The sequence below is a fragment of the Carassius gibelio genome, chromosome A15, assembly GCF_023724105.1.
Source record: "Carassius gibelio isolate Cgi1373 ecotype wild population from Czech Republic chromosome A15, carGib1.2-hapl.c, whole genome shotgun sequence".
In the NCBI taxonomy this organism is placed as follows: Eukaryota; Metazoa; Chordata; class Actinopteri; order Cypriniformes; family Cyprinidae; genus Carassius; species Carassius gibelio.
The window spans coordinates 21187774-21212884 of record NC_068385.1 but is presented as its reverse complement, the minus strand read 5'-3'; the positions used below and the strand labels follow the sequence as shown (position 1 = coordinate 21212884).

At 40.2% G+C, this 25111-nt stretch overlaps 1 protein-coding gene across 1 annotated transcript; it reads left to right on the top strand.

The window, feature by feature from the left end:
- The first annotated feature begins 24 nt into the window (after positions 1-24).
- Positions 25-25111, top strand: LOC128029395 (bromodomain and WD repeat-containing protein 3). The gene is made up of 42 exons (XM_052617166.1): positions 25-440; positions 541-599; positions 693-722; positions 936-995; positions 1693-1843; positions 2493-2588; positions 2935-3095; positions 3188-3409; positions 5874-5974; positions 6071-6141; positions 6241-6341; positions 6434-6474; positions 7877-7978; positions 8069-8222; positions 8550-8684; positions 8788-8916; positions 9065-9290; positions 11079-11240; positions 11325-11508; positions 12613-12703; positions 12778-12918; positions 13002-13075; positions 13581-13803; positions 14027-14143; positions 14234-14341; positions 14728-14852; positions 14959-15041; positions 15134-15245; positions 15326-15387; positions 15544-15699; positions 16735-16855; positions 17462-17587; positions 17675-17744; positions 17821-17874; positions 18087-18212; positions 18378-18530; positions 18610-18779; positions 18889-19031; positions 19324-19461; positions 20018-20332; positions 20447-20584; positions 22590-25111. Exons 1-42 carry the CDS (start codon positions 392-394, stop codon positions 24011-24013), a joined length of 6504 nt encoding a protein of 2167 aa, XP_052473126.1. The 5' UTR covers positions 25-391; the 3' UTR covers positions 24014-25111.

Sequence of the window (25111 nt, the reverse complement as noted above, 5' to 3'; positions counted from 1 at the left end):
GTGACGTCATGAACCAGCCGTTCGAAAAGGAACGCGAGTTTTCATTGTTATTCGAAGATCGTTTCGCTCGGTACGAAACAGAAAGATACATTTCGATTTAAATCGACGACTTGCACAGGACGCACACTGAATTTCCAGACTTTTAAATATCCGCGTGGCTTCTGTTTTGCTGAAGAAGACGAGGAGTTCTACCCCCTCCCCCTGTTTCCGGCGTTCTGGCGGAAGTAGGCTATGAGCTCAGGCCCCATACTTCCAATGGCGACCGAAAACTGGCCGAACAGAAAGCGGGAGCAATCGTGGAGGGCTACGAAGCGCACAGTCGACATTAAATAAATATATAATTCACCAACTACACATAAAGTTCGTCTCCAAACACCATATTCTTTGAGCTATGGCCGATACTGCAGCCAGAAATGGGGATATTTCACCCCTTGAATCGGGTAAGGCTAAAAAAGTAACATTTAGGAATATTATCAAGAGGTACTTTTCTAGTTTCTTCTTAAATCGTATAATAATCGGTCTCGCGGTGTCCTTTCGCAGAGTTATATTACCTGATCTCGCGCTATTTGAGCACGGGGCCGTGTCGGAAAGCGGCCGAGGTGAGTTGACTTCAGTCCTCGAGACTTTAATACGAGTATTGTGTTTATAATGATGCTCGAGCACTGAACGGAGCTCTTTCTCATCTGTTGCAGGCTCTTGTGTGTGAGCTGGAGGAGAACCAGGTGTGTTGCTCGGTTACTAAGTCTTTATGTTCGTCCGTAGTGTGTATGATTCCCAGTTGTATTAAAACATGGATCGGGCAGTAGACTACTTTTTATTATCGCTTGCCTTGAACTTGTTTACATTTTCCTCTAGTGTTTTTATTAAGATAACTTGGCATACGTCGAATTCCTTTCGACATTATTGACCCGGCTTATTTATTTATTTATTGATAGCTCCTTCCACGTCGGTTGGATTGGGAAGGAAATGAACACCCTCGATCTTATGAAGATTTGGTAAGTGTTTTGATTTTGTTTCTGGAGCATGTGTTTAATTCTCTCACGTGTTCTGATTTGAGATCGGCTTTAAATTATAAACATCTCTTTTTTTCCCCCCTTGTATTTGTGATACAGGTGTGTCATATTTGACAGCTTGGTTTATTTACATTGTAAAGCATTATTATTAGCAGTTCTTTGGGGGCTCTTCTGTGTTTTGACTGCTTCCCTATTATTTAGTGCTGTATTGCAGTTAGGGTGGGGCCTCGTCGGGTTGCAGCTACGTCATGCTGTTAACCGTCCAATCAGACTTCGGGACTCGCCGTCGGCTTTTTATTTTGCATGTGACCAGCGGTCTGATTGGCTGATAAAGGGACCCAATTTACATAAACTCATTGCACTCTGCCACATGAGACAGGCTTTTATTTATGTTTTCCTGAAGGGTCCAGACCATTGTCAGTTGTCTTTTGGGTGTTTTAAGTGCTTAATTGTAACAGATTTAATTATACAACTACTTAAAGCCTGCATATAGACAAATCTAGAGATCTGATACATCCACTTGGACCAACAGCAAAATTGTATTACTTTAGTTTGCAGTAAAAACATTATCACTTAATAGCAGTAAGGTATTGCTTATACATATGTATTTATTCTTATTTATAAAATTTTCAGTAATGCATGACATAACGGAATTAAAACATCCCTTATTCTTTGTTAGGTTGCTGCTAACAGACACATTGCACCAGATCACCTGTTGCAGATATGCAAGCAGATCGGTCCGGTTCTGGACCGCGAGGTCCCGTCTGGTGTGCCAGGAGTCCACTCTCTACTCGGGGCCGGGAAACACTCTCTACTGCGAACGGCGAAAGGTGAGCTTTCGACCCCTGCTGCCTTGGTGTGTTTGTAAAGCCCCTTTCACACTGCGTTTCCGGAAAATACATGGGTAATGTGTCTCAGCAATTGTTCCAAGGTCGCTAGATTTTGCACTTTCACATCGCCAGTGAATTCACAGAATATGTGCGTTTGTTCACACACAAACCGTAAAGGTCCCGTAAAGACATGTGACATCAGGATGTGACGTGTAATGTACGAGTCGAAAACGTTAGGCGCGTTAACTTTCACTTAATCTGGCGAACGATCTCAGCGTCAGCGCAGATCATGAGGAACTAACTGACCTCTGCTTCATTACAGTTTGCACATATTTTTTAGTCGTAAATGTTGATCTGCCGCCTTAACACAACTAAAAAAAAGTTGCGCGATAACGTGCGTCATCAGTACGACACAGTCTTTACAACATTAGTTCTGGTTTTCGTTCACACAGAGTTCGTTCCGGGACTGAACCCAGCAATGTTACTAGGTCCCCGACCCGGGATCAGTCCCGGAATCAATCCCGGGATGTGTTTGCGTTCACACAGAAGGTGACCTGGCAATTTTCCAGGTCCAACGTGCAGTGTGAAAGGGGCTAATGTTATCCAGGTCTAAATGTCACCACTGTCTTCCTGCTCTCAACTTCTCTAGACTGTGGCAGTAGCAGAAGGAAAGCCTCCACGTTCGCGGCCCTTCATAGAGGGAGACCACCAGAGAGGCCTTTCAGCTGCGGTGATGCCAGTATTGGTAAGCACCTTCAATGGTGAGGGTTTTCAGTTCAATGTAATTTTCTTTTCTAGGCTATTTTTACAGGCTCAAAGTAAAAAAATACCAATGTTGCTGTTCATTTTTTAAAATTATTATTATTTTTTTTAAATGGTGCATTAATTGTGTCTGTTGAAATGCTCCGTGTCGCACCCCATGAATGTTGATGGAAGATGATTCAGCTTGACACAGCACAACTGAATTAATGGCATAAATGTAGCATAGGCCCATGGACTGTTTCCTCTCACACCCCGGTCCCTGTTGAATGTATTTGACTTGTGTCTGAAATGTGGAGCGCTCTGAGTGAATTTCCTGTCTGTGGTTGTAGTGGAGGTGTGCCGAGGCAGAGAGCTCACTGGAGCTCAGCGCTTCAGCTCCATCAACCCCGTCAGCAATTATCAGCACATGAAGATGCACAGGAGGATCCTGGGGCATCTGTCTGCCGTGTACTGTATCGCCTTTGATCGAACAGGATCCAGGATTTTTACGGTGAGCATCAGAATTGTTTTGGAGCTCCCTCAGGCTCCTCTCTTGGTCTTTGCGGTCTGACACTTGGACTCTGTTCATTTCCTGACCCGCAGGGTTCTGACGATGCCTTGGTGAAGATCTGGTCCTCTTTTGACGGGAGGCTTCACTCCACTCTCAGAGGACATTGTGCTGAGATATCAGACCTTGCCGTTAACTTTGAGAATACCCTTATAGCGGCCGGGAGCTGCGACAAGACCATAAGAGTCTGGTGCCTTCGTACTTGTGCCCCAGTGGCGGTTCTGCAGGGCCACAGCGGATCTATTACCTCTTTACAGGTGAGAGTGCTCCATGACTTTAGCCTCCTCTTCCTGTTTTGTTTTTTTAATGCTAAATCAGTGTAGGAGTTTGGCAAGTGAATTTATCAGCAATAAGTCTGACTAACGCTGCATGGTCCTTCAGATCGATATAGATAGAGACTCATTGAGAAATATGTAATGTTGCAATATTTCTACTGGGATAAATATCACTGTTTCCACAAAAATATGATCAAGATGTAAAAACAGTTTTCAACAGTTACAAATGATAAATAAATATATCTCAGCTTGCACTGTTAGGCCAAAAATGCCACGTCAGAATTAAACTGTGCTGCACTGAATGGTGTTCATGATGCAGAATCTTGGTTGTTGTTTGCTTCCTTTAGATGTTGCTTTTTGCCGTTAAAATATATGTGAAGGCTCAATGCATGAAATACATGCAATTGTGTATATCTAATATACTCTTCAAAAAATGCTTTGCATCGTGATGCACTTTATGCTGCTCTTCTGGATCTGTAATGGTTTGGAAGTTTGAACCAATACTTGTGCGCGCATAATATTTTTTGCAATATTCAAATTAAAATGTTGTTTCTAAATAAAAAAAAAAAAAAAAAAAAAACCTCCTGTATACTGCAGAAAACTGTCTGTTTCTTCTCCACATATGCATCAGGAAATCCTTAAAGGGATCAAATGTTGCTAAAAAGTATTTTTGTGTGTGTATTTGGTGTAATGAAATGTTTATACGGTTTAATGTTTACAAAACGCATTATTTTCCACATACTGTACGTTATTGTTTCTCCTCTATGCCCCACATGGAACCAATTAAATAAGAAACAAATGTAAAAAGAAAACTTCCAGAATCACCTTAGATAAACAGCAAAAGTCAGCAGGCTTTGCCAAACACACCCTTTTTGCATTTTGTCCCGACACGAATCATCGTCTTGTCTGTCTCACCTCACTGTTGTCAGTCAGCTGGAGTCAGAATGAAACCTGATCGGTGAAGCGACTGTCGTTCGGCACGCTGCATTGGCACGCTGTTTTTAATTGTGACGTCTGCTCTTTTACTCCACTATAATGATTTTTATTACTACAATAAATCCAGAGGACGGTGGGGGTCAGTGCAGCGGTGAGTATTGCAGCCTAACACCGGTAACACGGTCAACACCGTCTATCCCGGCAAGCCTAGTTAAAACGAGCCGTTTTAGGGGGGCGTGGCAGAGTCTTAACTTTGATAAAGAATATCTCTTCAGATCTGAGACTTTAGTCTTTGCAACTTTTCAGATCTTCTTTATGCACCTAGAGCTTGTAACACTCCAGAGAGAAAGGAGAAACTGACATGGCATCATATCATACCCCTTTAACCGTCCGTGGCTTGTGTACTGTAAACACACACGAGCTTCATCACTGTGTCTGTCACGCCTCTCTGTTCCCCTTTCGAGCTTGAACTGATGGTAAAACTAAGGACATTATTAACTCTTTATATTTATTTTGAAAGATGAAGCTCGTGATTATGGAAAGGGATGTTATATTTGACCCACAATGCACTGGGTCAGTTGGCCAATCAGAGCAGACTGTGCTTGTCCGAAGGAGGAAGTTTGTAGAAAACGACGCGTTTGAGAGAGGCGGGGCATAGACCTACAATAATCTACAGTATTTGAAAAATAATGTGTTTTTTGAAAGTTAAAGCATGTCAACAACATACTCTATTACACCAAATACACCAAATAAAGATCTTTTAATATGATGAAAATTACAAGAACTCTGATAAATCATATATTGTCGTTGAATCAATGAAAGCATTTACATTTTCAGTTTATTCAGCTGCCCTCAGATGGAGATTTACTACTGATCACAGAACTGTTATTCACTGAAAGATTATGCATGACAGTCGCATCTTCTGCCTAATCCTAAAAGTGTAGTTTTGATTAATTCTGCAGCCTTCGTTCCCAGCACGTATAAGTGCAATTAATTCCTACTCTGTCATTTTTACATTAAATTTTGTAAAGTAATCTAACTCATCTGCCAAAGTTTTTGGGATTATACAAATGTCAAAATGAAGTGGGCTGCTTTGTGTTGTTCCATCTCTAGTTACTGAACAATGTGACTGTAAAAACCAAAGGTGAAGTGAAAGCCAATGTTACATCCAGACCAGAGCATGTGAAGGGTGTAACTGCTGGTTTTATTTATTTGCTGATGGATTTGTTGGGGGCAAAACATGGACAATGTTTCTGTTTGCTGTGAGCTACTTGCACGCTTCGGCACACAGGCTTTCATCAAGGCTAAACATTTTTTTTTAACTTTAACTTCATCTTGTCATTGTTCTGACCCTGTGACATCACAAGTATTGCTGGTACTGTCCACAAAACCATTTTCCCACTCACCTTTATCGTGTAAGGTCACACCAGAACAGCTTTTCATGTTTCTGTGCTGCTTATACAGTCATGTTGTTCTAACAGGTCTTTCTACTTCCTCTTTCTCTGTGTAGTTCTCTCCATTTGTTAAGGGCTCCAAAAGGTACATGGTGTCCACAGGAACTGATGCAACAGTGTGTTTCTGGCAGTGGGATGTGAATAATAATGGTTTCAGGTGAGGGCTCTACAACCCGTTAGAATGAAAAGAGGAAGAAGGAGTGTAGTGTGTCAGAGATTGAGGTTCATTCTTTGTTTTGTTTTTTGTTGTCAGTGATCGTCCACACAAATTCACAGAGAAGCCAAGGCCTGGCGTTCAGACTGTCTGCTCTTCCTTCAGCCCTGGTGAGATGGACTGAATGTGTGAACTACAGCTCAAGGGTTTTTCCCCCTTTTGGCATGTGTATGTTTATGTAAGGTGCACATTTCTTTCTCTTTTTACAGGTGGGATGTTCCTTGCAACAGGAAGCACAGATGATGTCATCAGGATATACTACCTGGGTTTTGGCGGTCCAGAAAAACTAGCTGAGCTTGACTCTCACACAGTAAGAGTGCTCAGTTTTTAGGAATAGTTGAATAATCAACAGAATATCTCACATGGTTTGCCAGGATTTCAAATGTTTGGTTTGATTTGTAGGACAAGGTGGACAGCATCCAGTTCTGTCATTCAGGAGAGAGGTAATATTGCTGGTTTACCACAAAACAATCTTTTTTTCTTTTCTTTTTTTTGTGATGCACCAAGACTTTGGCATCCAAATATATTTGACTTAACATAAATGTTTGTTTTTAATCTAGATTTTAGTCCATGTTGTTATCAGTTTGTTCAATCAGTGTTTCAACTGCCGAGTTTAAAGATGTTAAAAGCTTGGGAACAATGTAATTAATGTAACAGAAATGATCATTGAAAATCATTAATGTAATTTAATAAATAAATAATTGGTTAATTATTAAATAGGGGTGTCCCCGACTAAGGACTTTCATAGTCGAATCCTAATTTTCGAATCTTGCCGATATTGGACTGACAGTCGGATAATATGTTTGGGGGCGTGGCGAAATACATTAACAGGAGTCAAGTCAGACATTCGACTAACATAATTACTGATGTTAACACACAGGGAAAATGTGTAATGAACACCTTGCAGATATAAACGGGGGAAATAATGTTTTATGTTTTGATGAACAGATAGCTAACACTTAACGTTGGCGAAACCATAACAATTTTATTTAAAAAATTGTTAACAATAGTGCACTCATAATAACGTTAGCAGTTAATGTTCTGCATTTCTGTTTTGAGCTGTGCGCGCTGAAGATGACCAGTAGAGTGAGCATTTGATAGCAAGTTTTTAATCAATGGGATTCAACTCATAATTTCATATAGAATACACTTCGTTATTTATACAACATAACGTTAATATTAAGATTTATAGGCTATCTGCAAAAAAGGCCTGAATGCACATGAACATATCTGCGCGGCTCTGAATGTGAACTCCTTTTGTGGACGCGTTCTTCACGAAACAACGTGCAATGTTTTAGTTTTAGTTTTAGTATACTAGTCTTCTCATTATAATAGTATGTATATAACAGTCCCAGTCATAGTTATTAATATTCTGCATTGTAGTTTGATCTGCTCACACTGTGCACTTAAGATATCCCTGCCGCCAAGATGCTCCTCTGTCGGTCTCAGATTATGGAAAGTGAAAAATAAAATAATGTATATTAACTTATAGGGAGAAAACCAGTTCTACGTGAAATCAGACATTTGAGCTCCCCCATATAGTCAAACTGGCATAATCAATAACACCCCGCGAATATTCGACTGTTAGACTGGTAGTCGAATCAGGCTCCTCGAATCAAAGCATCGATTCCTCGACTATTCAGGGTCACCCCAATTATTAAATAAACTTTATTTTCAGTTTTCAGCTAAATAACAAGCTTGAATTTTGGTTTGGATGAGTTCAGTTTGGTGCATCATTATTAGTTTTCTTGTTCTGTGTGTGTGTGTGTGTCTATATATATATATATATGTGTGAATTTATATAATAATTTCCCCTAAATGCTTCTTTGAATGTTTGTGATGTAGATTTGTGAGTGGCAGTCGAGATGGCACTGCTCGTATATGGCAGCTGCATCAGAGACATCAGTGGAAGAGTATTTTATTGAACATGTCTGCCACTCTTCCAGGGTAAGGAAAGCCTCTGGAAAACTCAAGCAGATGCTTTATTGACTGAAAACTGATCTCCTCATGAAGTTACTCCTGCTTGGTTTACCGTAGGTCTGCACCTTTAACAGAGGATGAAAACTTCTTCAAACCCAAAGTCACTATGGTGTCCTGGGATCGCCACGACAACACGGTCATCACCGCGGTCAACAATCATCTGCTGAAAGTGTGGAACTCCTTTACTGGACAGTTACTGCACATCCTTAAAGTAAGATTCGGGTCAAGGAATATTTCACACAATAATGAACTTTCTTCAGGTAAAGTTCAGAATATTTCACCTGACCAATCCAAACAAAACCCGTTTAACAAAATCCTTAAAATTAAGTCTCTTAACATTAGCAACGAACAAAGCAATGCAACATCAGCAATAATAACAAATTAAATGAACATAAGAAAGCCAAACACATTATATTGGGTTTTGTTCGGTGTTCGGTGAGTGGTCTGATACTACACTGTCATGTGCTCAGACCAGAGGTTAATGCATATCAAATTTTTATGCTATATGGAGATGAATGCATTTCTCTTGACCTCACAGGGTCATGAGGCCGAGGTGTTTGTTTTGGAGCCGCATCCCTATGACCCTCGCATCATGCTGTCTGCAGGCCATGATGGGAACGTCTTCATCTGGGACCTCATCAGAGGCACCAAAACCATGCATTACTTTAATATGGTATGTTATCCAGATCATATTTCAGTTCTGTTTACAGATCTTGAACATACACTATTTTGTTACTGTATCATTCGTTAGACATGTCACTGTTTTTGTGTTAAAGATCGAAGGTCAAGGACATGGTGCGGTGTTTGACTGTAAGTTCACCAGTGATGGGCATCGCTTTGCAATGACAGACTCTCATGGACATCTGGTTATTTTTGGCTTTGGTAGCTCTAAGCCTTATGAGAAGGTTTGTATGATTCTCTAATTGAGAAATCTGAAGTTGGTGATTTGACATCATTTCATATATCTGCATTGCACCAAGACAGCAACTCCACAAGTTTCTATGATCTATAATTTCTTCATGCCTTCCTTTATTTCTCCAAATGAATCGATAGCTTCCAGACCAGGTGTTTTTCCACACTGACTATCGGCCGCTGATCCGGGACTCAAATGGGTTTGTTCTGGATGAGCAGACCCAGCAGGCCCCACACCTGATGCCTCCTCCCTTCCTGGTGGATGTGGATGGTAACCCTCACCCCCCCAGATTCCAAAGACTGGTCCCAGGAAGAGAAAACATTGCAGATGAGCATCTAGTCCCTCAACTGGGCTATGTGGCTACAAGTAAGTTCTCTTCTGTTGTCAGAACATTTGTTCAGTGTCGTGTTAAAGAGGCAATCGGAAATTCACTTTTGTTGTTGTTTGAACATAAATGTGTGTTGGAAGTGTGTGTACACATCCACCCTATACTGATAAAAATGCCTATAGCGGTAGCTGGATAAACAGAAGATTTAACTGCTTTCATTGAGTCAACATGACTACAAAAAAACATGATTATGACAATATATAATTTATCTTTAGTTATTATGCAATGCCTTTATCACAGGAATACTATGATTTCTTCGATTTCATAATAATAATAAAACTGAGATTATATATATGCGCTTGAGAACCGGCTATTACTGACAAAATTCGCATTAAAATCGCATTAGATTAATTGTGCAGCCCTACTAAGACGAGACGATGAGGAGATGTGACGATAGCGACATGCAGTATTGTTGACGAAAACCAAAAGTTACCAAAGTCTCTTTTAATTTTCATAGAAAAATGGAGCCGAAATATTGCAGACTGCTGTACACGCCTCTACTACCCAAGCCTTCATTTTTGCGGTTGCCAGATATCACGAGTTCAAATCCACAAGTCAGAGCTTCTGTTAAAAGAACATTTTCTGCAATCTGTGTTCTGTCATGAGATCTCAGATATATTGTTAGCGTTTGTGCTTGTTGACTAAAAGCACATGCATAGTGAGAGAATGCATATCTAAGTATTTGATATTAATTTATATATTGCATAGCCTATGATAAATCAGTACACTAAAATAAAACGTGTTTGAGTCAACATTGTAATAATTAATGCTTATTGGTGAAAGTGCAGTTCCTGGAATGAAAAAATAGATTTCTCAAAGGACAGCAAAATCTTTTCAATTATATATATATATATATATATATATATATATATATATATATATATATATATATATATATATATATATATATATATATATATATATATATATTTTTTTTTTTTTTTTTTGTCTTTTATATTTATATCATCCGACAGCACATGAAGTGATGTTTTTCTCCTAATATCTGCACGATTGCAAATATTGATTTGATTACCAGTTCAATAAACAAAAAGTTAATATTAAGTGACACAACAGGTCTTGTTTTTGCTGGTTTTCGAGAACTCTTTGCTCAGAACTGTTTGAACGAATCGGTTGATTGAATGACTCAATGACTCGCATGCAGTGTTTTGTTGCCACCTCCTTTTTATAATTATTATTACATCAAAACATTATTTATGCATTTGTAACTGCAGGTTAACACTAGTCATGTCCTCATTAAACAGTTTGTGTAAATGCGTCTAAATGCTACTTCATATGCAGATTCTGTGCCACCTCTGCATTACAAACACACATTTGGTTCCATTTTATTAGTAACAGTTCAGTAGTGTTTTACTATTCGGGTTTATTGATTCAATTTAAGAATTTGACACAAGATGCACACATTTAATCAGATTAGAAAAAATTTGCCTTATAAAGGTAAAAATACCCATAAAATTAAAAATCAATTTTATCTGTTAATTTCTGTAAACTAATCAACGTACAGAAGATGAAGAATATCAAAAGTTTTGGGAGTCTACTGTTCACAGCAGTCCTAAACCTGTCAAAGCACTGGCATAAAAACACGCTCCGTAAAATATCGTCTTATTATTAACTATTTCAGAAAATTAGATTTTTTGTCATTGGCGCACACCCCTTTGTTTCCAGTTGCCAGAATTTGGTGCATCACTGAGAGAAAAAAAAACGATAAGATCATACGGTTTCTGATTGCCCCTTTACAAATGTTTCAGGTGACGGTGAGGTTGTGGAGCAGGTGATCAGTCAGCAGTCTGCAGAGGGCGAGGAGGTTCGTCACAGCGCTTTGGATTTTGCCATCCGCCAACTCCAGCAGCACCAGGAAAGACCAGTCCCTGCTCCTGCCCGTGTGCCAGAGCCCGGGACGCCCCGCAGAGGTGCCCATACATTCAATTCCTTTAGCGAGATCCATTCCTGTACAGTTGAAGCTCCGTCTAACATAGCTGTGTTTGACTGCACAGTGTCGCTGAACGAGCGCATGGAGGTTCAGTCTCCACCTAATGTGGGTTTGCGGCGCAGTGGACAGGTAGAAGGAGTCCGGCAGATGCACCAGAATGCTCCACGCAGTCAGATGGCCACAGAGAGGGACCTTCAGGCCTGGAGACGCAGGGTGGTGGTGCCTGAGCTTACAACAAGTGGATACAGGTGAGTGTTATTATTTAATGCTTTAATTCAATTATTTTGTTTGTTTAAACATTGCACATGCTGATCTTCAGAAATGATATACTAAGGTAATGAACATTAACAGTAGGGATGCACCGGTTGACCGGCCATAAATCGGAACAGGCCGATTTTTGCTTAAAATACGCGATCGCGATCGGTTTTTGGTCTTTTTTCGGATTCTTTTTTTTCGGAAGTGCACCCGTGTGCACAGACTACATTGTAATCATTTGCACTGCACTGGAAGTCCAGTTTGCTTGTAAAAAATATCGGTATCGGAATCGGCCAGTTTGCTTGTAAAAAATATCGGTATCGGAATCGGCCAGTTTGCTTGTAAAAAATATCGGTATCGGAATCGGCCAGTTTGCTTGTAAAAAGTATCGGAATCGTCCAGTTTGCTTGTAAAAAAAATTGGAATCGTCCAGTTTGCTTGTAAAAAAAAATTGGAATCGACCAGTTTGCTTGTAAAAAAAACGGAATCGGCCAGTTTGCTTGTAAAAAAAAATTGGAATCGGCCAGTTTGCTTGTAAAAAAAACAGAATCGGAATTGGCCATGAAAAATCATCTCTAATTAACAGTGTTATCACGGCACAAAATACCATCAATAATTCTAGATACCAGAATACAAATGTAGATAAGTATAATGCAATGATTTTTTTCCATTAACATTTTCAAGTTAACAGCACTATGTATGCTGTGTGAAAGAGGCACATGCTCTGATGTAAATGACCCCAACATGAAAATGCTAATTTAATTTAGGACAATAGGTGGTGCTTGGATAAATAAAACAGCCTTCATAACTTTGTTTCTGACCCACATGTCAAGGAAAAGGAAGTTAAGCAGTATTTACATGGGCGACACTAAATTTTGAGTCATTTAATTCCGGATTGTGATAATATGATAATGTGCTGTGATAAAAGCTTTACCAATTTTTGTGATGGAAAAAACAAATTAGAATCAAAAAGCTTGAACACTGATCTAAAAAGGTTATGGTTTGGTCTTTAGACGTTATAGACGAGGTTCCTAGAGTATATAAAACACTCTGGATCAGAGGAACAGGTGTATTTACTGGATGACTTGTTCGTTTAGGGCGCAGGAGTCTTTCAGGTTATCTAAGGGTGAGGAGGAGGTCACCCTTTACAACACCAAGAGAAGGAGAGTGACCCACGCCAGCTTCAGGGTACGGTTCGACCCACCTATGACCTACACTAGAGGTACTGATGCCAGCTCTGAGTAAATCTGTTCTGCTCATAGGACGAGTCTGATGACGAAGAGCTGGGCCTCAAACGTGCACAGTCACGCAGACGGCAGAAGAACCAGGGGCGCAGAGACGGTCTCGCCCAAGAGTATCTCGAGGTCTCATGTGAGGAGGGCGAGGAAACAGCGTCCTCTGAGGTTCAGTCTGGGTGTTTATCTGCTCTTTAAAATGCTGTTTTCAAATCATACATGTTAATGTGTGTGTGTGTGTGTGTATGTAGGGCAGTGAAGCTGAGGGCAGTGATGTTGATTCGTCTGTTGAGGATGAAGAGGAATGGAGGAGTGATAGCTCAAGGTACTTGTTCTGCCACCATCATCATTTTAAAAAAGAAGTGTGTAATATACCGAGTTGAATTGCAGTTTGTTTTCAACAATACTGCACAGTAAATCGAATTAAAATGTACTACTAATAAAATATTTTTACACATACTCGAAAATCTTTGCAAACAGGCAACCGGTTGGAGTCTAACTGAAGTGTTTCTTAATCATATTAATGTCCTGTTGACTTTAATAATCTGATATCTTTCAGTGTCTTTATTTTTGGTGTTCTGTTTGGTCGTCTGGTAATGCTCAAATCATAAGATGCACTTTAAACTGTGAATTCTTCTTTATAGGTACCGTATTTTCCGGACTATAAGTCACACTTTTTTTTCATTGTTTGGCTGGTCCTGCGACTTATAGTCAGGTGCAACTTATTTATCAAAAAGTGCGACTTATAGTCCGAAAAATACGGTATTTGATTCTGTTCTTTTCTGTTCCATACTCATGAGACTTACATGTGTCTTTGTTCATGTGTGAAGCCACTCGTCCAGTGATTACTCTGACTGGATGGCAGATGCCGGGATAAGTTTGAGACCCCCTGCCTCTCCGTCTTCTCGACGACGCACAAGCCGCAGGATCAGCAGCTCTGAGGAAGAGGATGAGGAGGACGAAGACATAGCGGATGAGGAGCAGACCATAGATGAAGAAGAGCAGATGTCTTCTCCCCGAAAGCACAAAAAGGCCAAGAGCAAAACACCAAAGGTGACGTGACATTCAGCCAAGTGTGGTGACCCATACTCAGAATTCATGCCTTGCATTTAACCCATCCGAAGTGCACACACACCCGGGACAGTTGGACTCGAACCCACAACCCTAGGATTAGGGGTCAAACTCTCTGACCACTAGGCCACAACTTCCCCTAAAACAGTGTACAGCACAGACATTATTTTAATATCCCTCTCTTTTTTCAATTGGTTGTCCTTAGCCACCAAAACCCCGACCGCCCATTAATCGCGAGATCTCGATTGAGTTTCGTCCCTCGGCATGGATTACTGACGTCATTCCCCGGAAGTCCCCCTTCGTCCCTCAAATGGGAGACGAGGTACAGAATCAGTACAGTTTTCTCTCATCTAATTTGTATCAATTTAGCCATGTCTAAATCTAGTAACATTTTAATTTACTCTGTGCACAGGTCATCTATTTTCGTCAGGGTCATGAGGCATATGTGGAAGCAGTTTGTAGGACTAACCTGTATCCCATTAACCTGGACAGACAGCCGTGGAAGAAGATGGAGTTAAGAGTAAGATCAAAACAATCCTGGGGTTTTACAGACACTCAGATTTCTTCTTATCAGATGCATCCCTTCATAACTGCTTTGTAAAACTTAGCGTTGAATCTTAAGTGTGCATACGTACAAATGTAGCTATTTTTTGATCTAAATCTTTCTTGAATTTTGTTATATTGCAAAATAATTTGATTTAAACAAAACATTGCTATCTAAACTAATCGCAGTAATGATCTGAAATGCCTGATCCAAAGTTTATCATCAAAAAGAGCTCCCACACGATTGAGTTCCCAAACACTTGTATTAGTTGTATTAAACCATGAACAATACATGCAACTGGCCTAACCTTTAATGTTTTATGCATGTTTGGCCTTAAATCATAAGTCATGTGTTTCTTCCAGGACCAAGAGTTTGTTAAAATAACAGGGATCAAGTATGAAGTGTCTCCTCCAACCCTGTGCTGTCTGAAACTGACCCAGATTGACCCTGGAACAGGCAAGATCACAGACCGATCCTTTTCAATAAAGTGAGTGGGCCAGATAGGAATTGAAATAAATGTAAGATTGGCGAAGATGCTGCTGCTTGCAGATTTCTAAACAAATGTGTAAATGTTGGTGTGGTTTTTTTTTTAGATATCATGATATGCCGGATGTAATCGATTTTCTCGTGCTGCGTCAAAGCTACGACGAGGCACGGAACAGAGCGTGGAGATCGAGTACGTTCAGAGGCATAACCTGAGATCAGAGTCGGGAGAGTTTCAGCTCTCCACAGAAATAAAACACGGTGTTTGTGCTTCGTTTTCTGTAGATGATCGGTTTCGCTCCGTGATCGATGACGCCTGGTGGTTTGGGACCGTTGTTTGTCAGGAACCATATCAGTCCGAATATCCCGACAGCCTTTTTCAGTGCTTCAAAGTCAAGTAAGCCCCAACTGAATTATTGGATGGTCTGCTCCATTTCGTTTGGCATGGACAATGTTTTTAACTTTATGGTTTTGAAGGTGGGACAATGGTGAGACCGAAAAGCTGAGTCCATGGGATGTGGAGGCTATTCCTGAAAACGGTACTGCTGTTGTCTTAAACCTGATACACAATGCTTGAACCTAGCAGTGTTTTATTTGTATTTTTTCCCCCAGTTGATATGACATTAGTGGTCTAATCAGTGGTCAGTTGCTCTAAAGCGAGTGGTCTGTTTATTGGGTGTTTTGTGTTTGTGCAGCTGAGCAGCCGGAGTCGGAGAGTGCAGGAGTGCCAGTGAGCGACGAGGAGATGCTGGATATCCTGTATAAATCTCAGGAGGGTGAATGGGGGAAAAAGGGTCGAGACCAAGAGAGTGCACGTATCATTACAGGCATAGAACAGCTTGTGACTGTGGGTATGTTATCCTATTTTATCCCCCACCCCTCACTTTTGTTTTTTGGCCACTTGGACTTAAATAACAATATTCTTTCTTGCCCTAATGCCATTCCAGTCCCGTGAGTTTATACATCTTAAGAACTTTGTCTCTCAGAGACTTAAAATGTTGTTAAAGTAATCCGTGTTTATTTAGGATTATGTAGACTTTCAATGTATGGACAAAATTGAAAATACTAATCTTCCATGGAGCATATGCACGAAGCGTGCTTTAGATCTTGAGCATAGAGAGAAGCCAGCTCGTAAACTTCCTGTGAAACGTCGTTTGACGGTGTACTGTATACAGCTAGAGACTACTGAGACCCTCACAGAAACCCCTCCTGACGCCTCCGTTTCAGAAATGAGAAACAAAATAATTGCAACGTCGCAAATAATGAAAATAGCATTTTCCGTGTTATTTAACGTATGATTTTATATGCTGACACTGGAAATCCCAGGAGAATTCCTAGACACATAATTTTACATTTTAAATGCTTACAACTAAACATTGTCATATAGTCATCATAATGGTATTGGTAAAATATGTCTCCTGGTGGAAAACAGACTTTTAAGATGAAAATGACATGAAATTAGCACTATAACCAGAAGATGGCAGCAGAGGATGACTCGTTAACTCAACTGACCTTTCAGCTCAAAAGTTTTTCCATGTTCTGCTTTTGGATTTATTATAAAATGGCTCTTGTAACACATTTTAGGACTTCTAGTGTACTGAACAAAAAAATAATTAAGCCCATTACCACCAAAAGCCTAGAAGGGTTAATTATTTAAATACTTATAACTAGTTAATTACAATTGAAATAAGTTTGTTTTTAATGGTTTCAAAATGTAATAATCAAATTGTGCTATTTAATAACAAGCTCTCACAGAACAATTTAGTGTCTTTTATTTACACCCTTGTTTGTCATTACCGAAACTGTGTACAGTATGGTCTTCTTAGACAAACAAAAAATATAACTTTTCTGTGAACTAACCTGTTAAATGTGACCCTTTTGTGCAGATATCGCGGCACCTTTCTCTGGTCCGGTCGACCTCATTCAGTATCCTACATATTGTGCTGTCATTGCATATCCCACCGACCTCAACACCATCAAACTGCGGCTCAAGCACAACTTCTACAGGTTTGTGGCGTAATAGGTGTAGTCCACCTAAAAAATCAAAATGATCACCATTCACTCATAGCACTTCTGAGTCTGTATGAAAGTCTTTGATTCATGGCACACAAAAGTAGACATTTTGAAGAACGTTCATGTTGCTCTTTTCCACATAACCAATAAGACAGTTTTTTTTTTTTTTTTTTTTTTTTGTCTCTAAATTGAATGTCTTTACCACCAAGATTTTGACTCATAAAGTTGAGTTGTCATCAGTCTAAATGAATTGAGTGGTTTAATTCAGGTCTGCTAAAGATACACTTTATATGAACCGATTTAATTTAGGCTTTTACGCATATAAACATTGATCAGTCATCAAATATTGTCACTGGCAGCTCAACTGTGCTTGCTTGACATGAAAAAGACACTTTGTTAGTTTTTGCAGAAGCCATAAGATGCATGCATGTTAACCCCATTAGACTCAATACTGTTAGGATCATTCTTGGTACGGAAAAGAGCAGTTGGACCATTCTTCAAAATAGCTTATGTTCCACAGAAAGAAAATGAGTGAATGAGAGTTTGAATGTTTTATTTTTATGTGTTTTTGGTGTGTTTTAACATGTCCTGGGTTTTTAGGAGATTGTCTGCACTTATCTGGGATGTAAAACACATTGAACAAAATGCCAAGACTTTCAACGAGCCGCGCAGCAAGATTGCAGAGTCTGCAAAAATCATAACAAATGTCCTTCTGAAGTTCATAAGGTTGGTCTTTAGTGACGATCCCTCGGTGATATTTATGTTTTGCTCTGTAATTGAAGGATTTTTTTCCTTTCCTCTCCCCGGCCACAGTAAACCTCACTGTACTGATATTATGGAGATCTACAATGCGGTTGAAAACATGGAGTACTCTGAGGATGAGGTGAGTGAATGTGTTCCACCTCTATTTTCTTTGCTTTTTCTGTGAAACCTGAGATTGATTCAGATGTGGCTTTCAGGACATGGATGACATTGACGCACCTGGGACCTCCGCGGTACAAAGACTTCGCCAGGTAGTGTAAAATATATACATATAACCATACTCTAATGGCGATTTCTGGAAGGAATGATGGCATATATTTCACACCGGTAGACAAGTCAGTCGAGATCATGTTACATTGTTGATTATTCTAGTATATCTGTCCTTCAGTTATTAAATATTCCAAGCCCAGCAGTAAACACACAGTTTCAGATGAAAGAAATGAATGTGTTTTGATTTCATCAGCCGTCCCAGGAGCTTGTGCTGGACAGGGACGCGTGGAAGGAGCACTGCAAACGTTTGCTGGACTACATGTTTGAGTGTGAGGATTCAGAGCCTTTCCGCAATCCCGTGGATCAGAGAGAATACCCAGTGAGTATTCGAGAAACAGTCAATGGAGTAATGTTAGGGACGTGGATGTCTGTCTTAATCTGGAGGTGTGGGGCAGATTCAGTAGAAGCGGGACGTGTCTATGTTTTGTTCATCAGTAGTTAACAAGGGTTTGGTGTTGGTAATGTGTCATCTTTGTGTCTCCAGGATTACTGTAATATTATCGACACCCCTATGGACCTTGGCACGGCGCGGCAGACTCTTGAAGAAGACCGCTATGAAAACCCCATAGATCTCTGCAAGGACACCAGGCTTATTTTTGCCAACGCTAAAGCCTACACGCCAAACAAACGGTCAAAGGTAATGCATTCATCATAATCTTGTCTCCGTCTGCCTTCTTTCTTCTCCGTTGATGTTCTCGTGCGGTTTGTTTTGACAGATTTACAGCATGACTTTGCGACTGTCAGCGTTTTTCGAGGAGAGCATAAGCAAAATAATTTCTGACTATAAGAGCGCTGTCAAAAGTAGCTTGAAGCTGCGACGCAGTCAGAGATTCAGGAAGAAGCTGCAGCATCAGGAGTCGGCTCCTTCAAGACAAGGATCCACACGGTATCGCCTCTGTTCTAGCTGTTCTCTCTAATGCTGTTGATTTAGTTTCTCCGTAATAGTGTGCATTCAAAAAACAAATCTCTCTCTTTTTTATTCCTCCTGACCGTAGTCAAAAGAGGGCTACTATTAAAACTCAGGAAAACACAGAACAGTCTACAGCCAAATCTACCTCAGTCAAAGTGTCTGGACCAGAGCGCCGCAGGGTCAACGAAGCCAAGGAGATCTTCAGACGGAGCGGCTCATCTTCATCCGGTAAGACAGACACTGAGCAGACTTGGGAAAAACCAGATCAGTCTAAATTGTGATTGAATCATTCAGCTTGGTTTGAAGAACTGGAGAAAGTACTTCAACGGTGGTCGTTTCTGTTGAATGCAATGTACTATTCTTTAGACACCCACCAGGTGGAGCCGTTTATCATTCGACCAGATATTAAGACAACAATTACATTGGTCCGTCTCTGATTATAGTGTAAACTATTCCTTTTATTACATGGGAAGCTGCAGTGACTGCTAGGTGCTAAAGAGCGTTTGTGCTGTTGTTATAGGGTCTGATCGTGACAGCAAGCAATCTCCGAGTCAGTCGGAGGAGGACGAGGAACCTTCATCCTCGTCTCGTGTCTTCAGACGAGAGACTAGAGCCACAAGAAGAGCTGCACAGAAGAATGGAGCAAAAGGGAGACATGGTGGGACCCTTTAGACAAAATGTTAAATTCTTCTGTGTATGATTGTTTGTGATTCGAAGACATTTCAAGCACTTTCAGTCAGTGGAAAATGACATCACAACTTTTGAACCAGTACAGAAATGTGTCCCTGGACCACAAAAACAGTCATAAGGGTCTTTTATTAGAGATTTTTACATCTGAATAAATGAGCTATCCATAGATGTATGGTATATTACAATAGGACAATATTTAGCTGAGATGCAACTATTTGAAAATCTGGAATCTGAGGGTGCAAAAAAAATAGAAATTAAGAAAATCGCCTTTAAAGTGCCTAAATTAAGTCCTTAGCAATGCATATTACTAATTATAATACATATTATTGGTAGGATCTTCTTGGAACCTGATCCTTACTTAATATCCAATGGATTTTTGGCATAAAAGAAAAATCGATAATTTTGACCCATATAATGTGTTTGTTTTTTACTATTGTGCTACTTATGACTGGATTTATGCCCGAGGGTCACAAATAACCTTTTTCCCGATGTGTCCTTGACTTCTGGATCCTTCTGTATCTTAGAAGGCCATGCCAAGATAAATGGGCACAGCAGGTCACACGAGCGCCAGAGACCACGGCCCGGCACCGATTCAGACCCAGAGCTATCACAAGGCTCTGACGCCTCAGAAAGTGAGTCCTCGTCCTCTGTCAGTCGCCGGCCGAGGACCCGCAGGACCGCCATGGCAGCAGTCAGTAAGATGAAACTCATGGACATCCTGGAAGACGACGAAGGCTCTGATGAGGAGGGTCCCGGCGGCAGCACCCGACCTGCGACCCGTGCGAGCAAACGCTCTGCTGTCATTCAGAGCACTTCTGATTCAGAAGAAGAGGAAGAAGGTAAAAACATCCACACAGCTTACATTCAAATTGTGTAAAAAGGAGAAAAAAAAAAACATCTAATGTAACTTAAATGTGCATTCCCTTCTTTTATTGTTATTGTTCTTCTCACAGTGTCAAATGAAAGTGATGTTTCAGCCAGTGAAGAAGAGAAAAGTGATGCCAGCGCTGACAGTGACGCATCTTCTCAAAGCAAAGTGGAGAATAGAGCTGCTGGGCGCAGACCATGTCGACGATCAGCAGAGAAAAAGGGTGCGTTTGGACCGATCCCAACCATCGTTGACCTGTCCATTCCTGGGATCATTAAGCAGTGTTACCCACTAGATTTTGTAAGCCTGTGGTTGGTGGACCTCGGTTCCTCTCTGGGGATCCAGGTGCATGCCTCTCTAGGAGAACATTTTGTACATTTTCAAGTTAGTTTCCTTCATCTGGTTCACTTGCAGAGTTCAGAATGAATAGCTCCAACACATTTTCAGCGTGCAAACTTGACGAAGAGAAAAGTCAGTGAATTGACTTCGTGAAGGGGACTCAACCCTCTTTTTAACTGTGATTTTTATTTTCTCAGTCTAAATTACACCCACACTGGAATAAGAAGCCAAACAAGTTAGAATCTAATAATAATCATTTTCATTTTACAGTGATAGCTATATATTATAAAACAATTGCACTGCAAAATAAATTAAAAACAAAAATGTTATTGGTATATTATTTTACTTTACAATATATAATTTATAATACTTTTGTCCTAATTTCTACATTTACAAGCAGAGCCTTAAACTAACTGTCTGGCCATAAATATTCTTTACAGGCCATAAAACTGTTTTTGCTCCTACATCTAAGAACAACATCTAAACCTATTTAATAAACCAAAAATACCTTTTGGCATTTAATATTAGAGGCAACCACTGCATTTTAATTATGACAAAGATAATACGCATGTAGAATGAGCGGTTTTGATTTCAATTTCATTGTATAATTTCAGTATTTAAAGCATGCCCTGACTTCCTTTGTGAAGTTACACAAAACCTGCTCTTAAAAAAAACAAAAAAAAAAACGAAGAATGCAAAGTTACCACTGTAATCAAAACAGTGCTACAAATAGAAACCCTGCTCAAACGTGCATTTATACCGAGGCAAAATAAGAAAATACCATCTAAAATTTTCTGAAGACTGTAAGCTCCCTCCAGAGATACATTCGCATAAACCCCCTCCTCAAATATTTATTTTTCATTAATTTGCTGGAGTACACTGCATTTATTCACTGTGTACCGAGCCTTTCTGAAATGCAGAAAACACTGGTTCATGAGCTGATCGCATGAACAAAGCGTGCACTTAACTGTGAAACATAGAGCAAACATACTTTTTAATGGGGATAAAGCCATATTGTGCTTTGGGTTTTTATTCTTTTGACATACTTTGCCAAAGCAATGCTGCAAAACACAATTTTAAAGAATTTTTATGTTATAATGATAAGATAAAATAGATTTTTGGTAAATTAATATTAAACACTGATTAAGGATTCTACTCCAAAGAAGAAAGTTAAGTCTGGCCTCTTAAAGGGTTAATTCAACCCAAAATTTAAATTAAGCTGCGTTTTATTGATCCCAGAGGCATCCTAGGTGTGTATGACTCCAGTCAGAGTTATATAAAAAATTGTCTTTGATCTTTCAAGCTCCATCATTGCAGTCAGCGTGTGTTGTATTGCGTCAGTCGAAAAGATTTTAAATAAAAAGTGGCCACCCACAAAAGTGTCTCACACTGCTCTGGGGTGTGAACAAAGGCCTCCTGTTGCGAATCAATGTTTTTTGTAAGAAAAAGATCCATATTCAAAATTAAATAATCACTTGAATTTGCTTAGGCTCATTGTTGTAAATGATGCAGTTCCGGGGAAATTACTTGTATCAAAGACCATTTTTAAAATAACGCCAACTGGATTTATCTGAAAGATTAAAGTCATATACACCTAGAATTCCTCGGGGGTGAGTAAAACAAATTAAATTTTTGGGTAAACTAAACCATTAATGATAATAACCCATTGAAAATGTACTCCACTTGTACAGGCTCAAATAAAAGTGGCCTGATTACGAAGATAAAAGCATAACCACCTTTGCACAATCCAGTCATTCCTCTATAAAATGAAGTATAGGCCATTAACGTTTAGCATAAATGGGTCACTGACACTAAAGAAAGGTGGATTTAAATATTGTAAAGAGGAAGATGTAGACTGTACTTTCTTATTTCTGTATTTCCACTTTTAGAAACGTCTCCTATTATTAATGGACACAGCACCAAACGACAACGAGTGGAAAGTGAGGACAACACAGATGATGGGGAGAGTCCGAATGAAACCGTGAATGGGGAGTCGGACGAGGATCTCATTGTCAGGCGGAAGTCCACCAGGAAGACCGCAAAAGCTGCTGTCAGTAAAATAAAAAAACTGAACGACACGGATGCTGAAGAAGAAAATTGCCCCAGAGACCGACGGCAGAAAAACCGGCCAAGCAAGCAGGAGTCTGAAAAGAGTTCGGATGAGGATGTTGAGGAGCCCAGGGCTCAAAAGCACCCTTATCAAAACGGAAGGAAGATGGATGCTAAAGAGCTGAAGAGGAATAAAGCACTATCAGAAAGCCAAGAACACACTCAGCAAGTTACCCCCAAAAAAACCTCAGTCACAGATGCATTAATGTCAACCACCCAGGACTCAGAGGAGCCCAGTGATGTTTCAGAAAAATCTGTTGCTCACAGGAAGAGAATCAAATCAGAAGACAAAGAGAATCAAAGTGAGGGCGAAGAGAGAAGGTCACTCAGAAACAGAAAGTGTGTGTCCAACGCTCGCAAAAAGAAGCTTGATGTAAGGTCGGATGCCTCCAGTTCGGAAAGTGAAGAGAAGGTAGACCGAAGACGGAGGAAAAAGGAAGATACTTCCTCTGATGAATGGCAAAAGAGCGACGCATCAGAAGAAGACAATAAGGCGCATCTGAGGAGGAAGCCTTGCCTTACAGTTGCATCCAAAGGAATCTCTCTTCGAGTTCTTCCCAAGAAGAGCTACATTCTGGAGGACTCGGATGAAGAATTCAGTCCGGAGATGGAGATTCAATCGAAGAATGGAAAGAGCAAGGAGAGGGCCAACACCCGGGCAAGAAAACCATCAGGTGGTAACTCCAAAAGAAAACGTGGTGGCTCCTCGGAGTCTGAAGACACAGACAACAAAAGTAGTAGGACCAGTGATGGAAATGAGTGCAGGACGCCTCAAAGAAAGCATGTAAAACTCTACAAGCCCTCGAAGGGCTCAACAGACTCTGAGAGTGACTCTGAAACTAGGTGCAAAACGGTGAATGGTCGGGAGCAATGGTCTCAGGAGAAGCTTCCCAAAGCGACCCGGCAACGACGGAAGCACAGTGAAAGTGAGGAAGGAAGCAATGACGGTGCCAGCGGTGATGAAGGAAGCCACTCTGAGACTGAAGAGTCTGGGGAGTCTGCATCAGACACCAGCTCAGGTTCACAGAACAGTCCAAAGAGAAGGCTAAGAAATCATGACAGAGGAACGGCACGCTCCAGGAAACTTCAGAGGGGTGTTTCCGATGAGGATAGCGACGTGTCATATGGGAAACCTCGAAGAGCCACGCGCATCCAGACCAGAAACCGAGGAAAGCGGACTGTGAATTACCAAGACAGCGAGTGAAGGACTCGGACCGTTGAGCCATGCAAGAGACACTAACTGGAGATCTTGAAGACACACTTGATTGTCCCAACATAAAAACGATGGTAGTAGCACTGGAGTCCTCAATATACTGTGAATCAGTTTCATTCAGGGATATTTATATTTTCTATAAAAAAAAGAAAAACTGAAATGAATTCTAAATGAGATGTATTTGGTCTTCTGGTTTGGCTGTTCAAACCAGCCCCACTCTGTGATTCGGCCAACAGGAAAGACCGCATAGAGAAGCATTGTTTGCTTGGGTGCTATCTTAATATACCTCCTGTTTAATTGAGCATATTTGCTGGCTTGCACTAAAAGGCACACTGTAATGAGGTATTTTATACACTAGTTCTGCATTAGAAACTCAGGGGTCAACTACGTTTACCATATTCTGAGACTTGCATTTATGTTTTGTTTCAAATTTTAGCTTTAGGATTCTAGTGTCATATTTTTGACATGAGCATTTAAGTCCAAACACACTTTACAAAAATGAACAAGTCATCTTTGACTCTGACACACAAATTCTGTATTGTCACTGTTAAAGGGATCATTGAGCCAAAATGTACAAAAGTTTTTCTTCCCGTCACCTTTTGGTTCCACATTGTTTGGTTTTCTTTGACCATATTTCCAGGTTTTTGAGAATCAGTTTGTAGCAAAGCGTTGTATATTTAAATTTCTCTGTCAAGCATTACTTTTTTTTTTTTTTTTTTTTTATGAAATGCATTGCCATGCCATGAACTATGAATTGGTACCTATTTGCTAAGTACAGTAAATCATATCAGTACTTCCAGCAAAGTACTGTGATTTCTCATATTGGGAAGATGTTTTAGTGATTTGTGTTGCATAATTTCAGTATTAATTCCTTTTCAGACTTAATTTATGAACCGCAATTAACTTTTGTACACAGTCTTTGAATTGTGTATCGCAGTTTATGTAATGCAGTTGTAAGTTGGCATTTTGCTTAATGTCTTTTTCGCAAGAGCTTCTTTAATACAAGATTCACTGAGGATGTTAAGTCTGTTGGCCGCTCAAGTGAGAGAGGGATAACTTCCTATGAATAAAGTGCTGTTTCAGGTTGTA